The sequence below is a fragment of the Triticum dicoccoides genome, chromosome 3B, assembly GCF_002162155.2.
Source record: "Triticum dicoccoides isolate Atlit2015 ecotype Zavitan chromosome 3B, WEW_v2.0, whole genome shotgun sequence".
In the NCBI taxonomy this organism is placed as follows: Eukaryota; Viridiplantae; Streptophyta; class Magnoliopsida; order Poales; family Poaceae; genus Triticum; species Triticum dicoccoides.
This window is the reverse complement of record NC_041385.1, coordinates 853249948-853257451: the sequence shown is the minus strand read 5'-3', so window position 1 is coordinate 853257451 and position 7504 is coordinate 853249948. Positions and strand designations below refer to the sequence as shown.

Genomic DNA, 7504 nt, shown 5'->3' with positions numbered 1-7504 from the left:
GGACGTCCATCCGCGTGCGACTTTTTTAAATGATTGATTAACATTTTTTCAAATACTTATCAACATTTTTCAAAATACTTAATTAACATTTATGTATATATGATCAAATTTTCCATTATTTTTTCATACATGGTCAACACTTTTTATATACCCAATTAATATTTTCCAAATGCTTGAGTAACATTTTTCAAATATTTGTTCAACATTTTCTCAAATACTTGAATATCTTTTTTCATCATTTTATAATAAATGGTCAAAAAAATTTCTATAGACATTTAACATTTTCCAAATGCTTGATTAGTATTTTTCAAATACTTGCTCAACAGTTTTTTAAATGCTTGATTAGCATTTTTATATGCGTGATCAAAAAGTTTCATAATTTTTAGTACAAGGTCAACATTTTTTCTATATACATTTAACATTTCCAAATGCGTGCTTAACATTTCTCGAATATTTTTTTAACGATTTTTTTAAATGCTTGATTAACCTTTTCTAGATATATGATCAAAATTCATCATATTTAATACATGGTCAACATTTTTGCTATAAACTTTTGACATTATTCAAATGCTTGATTAGCATTTTTCAATTACTTGTTCAAATATTTGATTAACATTTTTTGAATACTTGATCAATTATATATATATATTCGTATACGTTATAAAATTTTCTCTATACACATTTATCATTTTTGAAATGTTTTATATAGAGTGTTTTTTGTAATATAAACAGAAGTAAAAATAAAGGAAAAAACGAAAACAGAAAACAGAAAAGAAGAAAAGAAAAAGGAGGCTGTAGCCTCCCGCGTGGCTGGGTCGGTCCATCTGGAGCTGCCCTGATGAGAGAGAGGTAGGGGCGCCCTTAATTGGATGGGCTCAAACTTGGTGTGCTGCTGGTTTCAAGGCTCAGTTGATCGGTCGAGCGGCCCATAAGTACGCCTATCACCGACCTGAAATCCAGGTACATATATCTTAAGTTGTGAACATTTTTCTTAATTCAAAATTTTCTAAATTTTGCGAATCAACGAACGTGTTTCAAAATTCATAATCATTTTTTAAACTGGTTTTAAAATTTGTGGACATTTTATGAAGTCAGAACATTTTTCGAGATGCCCCATCATTTTAGTCAAATTTCCAAAAAAAAGGAAAAAACGATTTGTTTTAATTAAAATTAACAATTCTTAATTTCAAGATTATTTTGTAGAGTCATTTTTAAGGAAAAGACACTTGGCGCATTTTATTAACTCGAACCAAAGTTACATCATCCACAATGTCATGTAGTAGAAAACCGGGTGATCACCATCCCAGGCAAAAATAGAATTTGAATCAAAACTATGTCAAGCTAGATTGCGTGTCAATCTATTTAGCATACCTAGGACAATGCATTAAAATACAGTGTAAGGGCTCCAGATTTCATTCACACCATTACAAGCTTGAATAATTCCCAGCGAAACTGATTCAACAATCAATGGTTGACATCCAAGGTCTTCCAACAGTTCCAGTCCTCGCTGAAGCGCGATCGCCTCCGCCGTTGTCGCATCAATGGATAGAGTTAGTAAACTTTTGAACATTTATAGAGGACAAAAAACAGCAAACATGCATATACTATAGTCTTGGTCTTTGTGAATACTGAATACTTAATAGATTTTTTTGGATAGTGAATAATTAATAGTGGCTGCATGCATCGGCCGGAGATGCAGAGGCCGAGGATCATTCTGCTTTTGTAAAAAAAAAAACTATAGTCTTGGTCTAGGCAGCCTGGCAGGCCTTGCTCGTTGCAGTTAGGCGCTGGGCCTGGCCCATATGCGGGGTGCTATAAATGACGCTGCCATCGTGCTCGCTCCCGTTTAAGCAAGCCCTAGACTGCTGCTGCTCAATCCGCACCGCCGCCTCTGCAGCTTCCCCGACGACGAGATCGAGCGAGATCCACCTCTCCCCTGCGTCCGCCCCGTCGCTCAGTTCAGTTCTCTTTCTCCGTGGTTAGATCAGCGCGATGGGTTGCTGACATTTTCTGTCTCTGTGGTTGGGTTGGGCAGATGGAGAGGGTGCTCAAGGATGATGCTATCCAGGAGAAGGCCGAGCGCGCCAGGATGGTAACCACACCCCTCTCATCTGATCTACTCCTACTTGTTTTCCTCTTTGGTCTGTTTGGGTCAGTTCGTTCGATGGCGCTGTTGCATATATAATGTGCTTTTGCAACTGTGCGCAATGAGTTTGCCGGTCTCCTTCGACTGCAGAAGCTGAATATTACTCCCTCCGTTCATAAATAAGTCATGTGGTATTAGGTCTCTTATTTATGAAAGGAGGTAATACTTTGTAGAATCATTGTTCAGCCACTTTTGTTTATCTGGGGTTCTTCGATTTCGTCCTCCTGGCAGGCATCTTTTGTAAGTGCCGTGCCGAACGCAGACTGAGCCAAGACCACATCCGGACCAAAAGGAATGGTGCGTGCTGCTCATGGAGAAAAAATTGCAGTTGGGCAAAAGATGGCACCAGCCATTCGAATGCTAGAGGATTTTCCTTGGAATTTACATGTTACCTTGTTTACGTCCAGGACAATATCCTTCAGTCAACTGGCCGAGGGCCGAGTGTCACCATTACAAATGATGATGCTCCCATTTTGAAGTCACTTCAGATCGACAACCCTGCTGCGAAGGTCCTTGTTGGTATCCTTTTGTTTGAGTCTACTGCTTGATGATTTTCCTGCTGAGATGATGCTTGTTTCTAGATATGGCAATATATATAGGCTTCTTATAGCCTCTCCTGACCCCGTTTGATTAGTTGGTTGTATGGATGATTGAGAGAAAATGTAGTCCTTAATGATTCTTAGACATCTCAAAAGTCCAAGATGATGAAGTTGGTGATGGAACAGCTTCTGTTGTTATTTTGGCTGGAAAACTGTTGAGGGAAGCTCAAAAGTTGGTTAACATGAAGAATCATCCCATGACTATTATTGCAGGTAATCCTCATTTTAGACCCAGTTTATTCAACATGTTCTCCCTATAACATTTTAAAAATTGTCCAACTCTTAGTTACCACCTCAATACATGTAATTACCAAGTCTTTGATGAGTAATGATACACCAAAAACGTCTAGACCAGTAAGACGTGTGAAGTCTGGAAAATGACATCTCATGCTTACATACTTCTTTTCTGAATATGCCATGCTCAAATGATTAAAAGCAGCTTACTCAGATTTTTTTCTTTTCTTTTCTTTTTTTTTCTTTCCTTTTACATATTCATATGCGTGAACTTTTTTCAAATTTATTTTTTTCTTTTTAATTTTTTTATTCGTAAACTGTTTTTAAATTCAAAAACTTTCATTGATTTCTTAAGTATTTTAAAAAAAATCATGAACATTTCTTCAAATCTGATATTTTTTAAAAAAAAATTGCACTTTTTTCTGAATCCATAAAATTTTGCCAAATTTGTGAATTTTTCTCTTTCAAAACCGGTGAACTTTTTCGCAACCCAATCCACGAGTCTTTTTCAAATACAGGATTTTATTTTAAAGCTCGATGAATGTTTTTTAAAATCCGTAAACTTTTTCCAAATTCGTGATTTGTTTTCAAAATCAATGAACCTTTCGAATCTGCCAACTTTTTCCAAATTCGTAAAGTTTCTTTTTTCAAATCTGTAAAAGAATTTCAAATTCACGAGTCTTTTTTGAACCCATGAACATTTTCCAAATTTGGGAAATTTTTAAATTCTGCCATGTTTTTCCAAATCTATGAACTTTTTGGAATGCTAACTGGTTAGCGCTCAACGACATACTGCATCAACTGGTTATCGAAACGAAGAAATCCGGCCGAGCGTCTGAGCTGCTTTGCTTTTGTTGGGCCAGCTCAGAAAGGCGGGGCGCATTAGCACTGGTTCTCCTTGTCGACGTTGGCTAGGAGGTCTCCAATTAAGCATCTACTACATTGTCGACAATTAGATAGCTATACTCGTCAGCCCGTTAATTAGCTCGGCCAAATTCCCTTGTGCTTATCTTACGCAGGATTGATACCCTAATATTTTCTTATAAATGAAGCTTCAAAATGCAATTAGTTGGAACAACAAATCCTATATACTCCCTTCATTCCTTTACATAAGATGTATTTGTTTTTTGATAAAATTTCATAATGTAAGGTGCATTTCTTTTAAAATATCACAATTCCCTTTGTATCCCTCCAGAAAGAGGAAAGTATCTCTCTCCTGATTTCATGTATCTCTCCTTGTATCAAAAGAAGCAAACTATCTCTCTCTTGGTTGTTGCATACATCTCTTACTTTCCTGCAGTGGTGGGAACTTTTGTGAAGCCTGGGCGAGTTTGAGTCTACTTGTCTAAACTGAAAATAAATACCGGATGTTCCGATATATACAACATATAAACTAGCACCAAACTTTCGAACAAAAAATGCAAATAAATAATGTACATAGTAAAAGTATAAACGCATAGCCCTATAAATGTAATTATAAAATAAGCTACTCCCTCCAATCAAAACCACGACGCTAATTTTGGATCCCATATATGTCAATGTTGAGTTTCATACACAGAACTTCATCATCTATGAAATTTAATGATTTAAATTTTGAAGTTAGCATCTATTTAAAACAAATCCATAAACCAAAGACTAGGCTCATGAAGACGTGATCATCCCCAATGGCCAATTCCCTGTGCCCTAACCTCAAAATTGAAGTACTAAATTTATCAATCTCTAAATCAGTTAGTAAGCTTATCTAACTGGAAAGGAAGGGACAAGCAGTCCAGGATGCAAGCTGATCCTTGAGATGTATCCGCTCCGGTCGTCGTCAGCCGCGAGCGGGGCGACCTGGCCAGCCTCGGTACGCCGCCGCCAGTCCCTCTCCACGATGGATGAGCAACAGACAAACCAAAGGGCCAAACTTCGACTGCTCGTGTTCTTCTTGAGTAATAGTTTTGGAATTAAAATGGGCTGTGACTGTTAATTAGCCCATTACTCAACTGTTTATTTAACCGGCCGTTGGTAGGCCTGATTAATTAGCCATTACAGTTTACTAAGGTTGGTCGTAATGGTAGTATCATAGCTAGTATTATGCATGTCAACTAGGCAATTTTGATGAGATGTCATAGCCTTAAATGAAAAAAAAGAGGGTGTAGTATCATATCATGATACCGTATCATAATAAATATTATGCTACTTTGTGTCATGCATGGCAATAAATAGAGTACTACATGATACTAATATATGATACTATGCATTAGGGAGGTACTATCATACCCTAGTATCATGCATGATACTTTGTGTCATGCATGATACTAATATATGATACTCCCCATTACAACCAGCCTAAAGAAAGCCCAACATACATGTCTGCGCGGGTAAACCATATGAATCCACGATGCAGAACATGATTTCTCCCATTGTTTATCAACTGTGTAGGTTGTCCAGTAGCCAGCGAGCCCGGGCAAGTGCCCAGGGTCGCCGGGCGCTGGCTCCGCCCTGGCTTTCCTGGATTCATTGATTTACTTATCACTAACCAACAAATTTGTCAAGGGTAATTTTGTCCTAACACCTCTATATATATAATTATGCATCTTGGTCATCGTGCCAAAATATAATACAGATTACATAAAGGAATGGAGCGAGTATTAGTTAGACAATATACAATTAATAACTTTTAATATACTATGATTTTTTTAATATATGGCGTATATTTTATTTACAGTGAACTATTTTTCATATATGATGAACATTTTAAAAACATATGGTGAAGATTTTTTAAATATATCTTGAGCATTTTTATGTACAGTGAACATTTTTAAAATATATAGTGAACATTTTTTAATATAAGATGAAAGTTGTTTAAATAAACACTAAATATTTTAAATATATATGTTTTACTTTTTAGTATGGTTTTATATTATTTTAGAAACATAAATAAATTCCAACCACTTTATTTTCAAAAAATAAATTTGAAACCAAAAGAAAAAAAAACACTCAAGTGAGTTGCCCTATTGGGTCAACCCATTTGCACTTTCCTTCACATGTCGCCTCGCCTATTAGCCCGAAATCACTACTTAAGGATACTGTTTGCAAAGGTCACACCAACCTTCTCCTGTGCTAACTGTTGGCACACTGCATGTGCCTCACTTGCCATAACCTGGTTGGTTTTCTTTCATTGATTCGTTTATTCAAAATGTTTTATCTCTTACACTGTGCATCCAAATCCCGAACCATTTTTATCATTGGATTTCTCGCATTGAGGTCTTTGAAACTAGATCTCATGTTAATAGGTTTTGATGAACTTTTTCACACAGAAAAAGCACCGAAGCGGAAAACACGAAAAAAGAAAAAGGTAAAAAAGAAAACCAGAAGAAAGAAAAACAACAACCAAGAAAAATGAATAACAATAAAAAGGAAAAGAAACAAAGCCCAAATGCTTGGTTGATGTGTTTTACCCTTTCCCCCTTTATCAAACTGTTTCATGGTTGGCTTATTTTGCAGATAAACCCAAAAAGACAAAACCTTTTAAGCGAGGGCATAAATAAAGTTGAGTTCATAGCTGGCGAGGTCTTCAGAACTGCGCTGGGATGGAAGATAACTCGCTGGATTGTTGCAACCTAAAATGAAGCATTCCATCAGTAAAAGCTCCTTTCGACTTATGCCGACGGCTGCTGGACTATCTTATACCTCCCTAGTTTGGTGCTTATGTTCTTTTGTGTGTCGTTAAAACTATCTAAAACCTAAGACAGTAAACATCCGTGATGGAGATCTGAGCCATGAAAATCCCAAGAGGATGAATGTTGAAGTTTAAACATTGTCCTTTGGGTTATTGGCAATACTATGTTGATATAGCCTCAGTCTTTGTGATCTGGATAGACAGATGGGGCTAGCCCATGTTGTTTTATCTCAGATTGTCCATCGTGTCTTTCTTAGTCCCCTGCTGTTTTGCTGTAGAATCTGGGTGGTTTAACATGTGGTTTCTGATAATAGAAAACAGAGAGAGGGCTCTTTTTGTCAATTTTTTTTGAAATTTTGAACTAAAACCACGACACTAATTCTTGAAAGGGGGAGTATAATCGATCGATGGCGATAGGCATATGTATTCCAATACGCACCCTAATAACGGTGATTAGCATAACCTTTTTCACGGAACAGACACAACATACACCCAACTTTTTACAGACTAGCAAAAGAGCCCGTGCACTGCAACCCATATTCTTTATTTCAACATGCATTAGAGGAATCGAAAAATTTGTGGGTTGGTCAGCTCTTTGCAGTCAAATTTTGAGTCAAGGGCCCAATAGGTCAATTTTCTTTATTTCAACATGCACTACAAGAATCAGGAAATTTATCGTCTGGCCAACTCTTTACCGCCAGCTTTTTGTTGTGCTGATGGTAAATACAGAATTTGCCGTCTATTTGCTACTTTGTCGTCTGTTTTTATTTGGTTGACGACAAAGACGGACTTTGTCGTCTGTTTTTGTTGGCTGACGAGAAAGACATACTTTGCCATCTGTTTTTATTCGGCTGACCGACA

General features: G+C 36.8%; 1 protein-coding gene across 2 annotated transcripts; it reads left to right on the top strand.

The window, feature by feature from the left end:
• Positions 1–1874: 1874 nt before the first annotated feature.
• On the top strand, positions 1875–6814 carry LOC119282685 (T-complex protein 1 subunit beta-like). 2 transcript variants are annotated; one of them, XM_037562818.1, is made up of 5 exons: positions 1875–1957; positions 2036–2092; positions 2554–2665; positions 2830–2958; positions 6469–6814. In XM_037562818.1, exons 2-5 carry the CDS (start codon positions 2036–2038, stop codon positions 6510–6512), a joined length of 342 nt encoding a protein of 113 aa, XP_037418715.1. In that variant the 5' UTR covers positions 1875–1957; the 3' UTR covers positions 6513–6814. The 2 variants fall into 2 exon arrangements, with proteins under 2 accessions (XP_037418715.1, XP_037418716.1); XM_037562819.1 differs by having other exon boundaries at positions 1883–2092.
• The last annotated feature ends 690 nt before the right edge of the window (positions 6815–7504 follow it).

Coding starts and splice junctions, on each gene's coding strand:
- LOC119282685 (XM_037562818.1), top strand. CDS start 2,036: ATGGAGAGGGTGCTCAAGGATGATGCTATCCAGGAGAAGGCCGAGCGC. Junction 2,666..2,829: donor TGCTGCGAAGGTCCTTGTTG/GTATCCTTTTGT, acceptor AATGATTCTTAG/ACATCTCAAAAGTCCAAGAT. Junction 2,959..6,468: donor TCCCATGACTATTATTGCAG/GTAATCCTCATT, acceptor CTTATTTTGCAG/ATAAACCCAAAAAGACAAAA.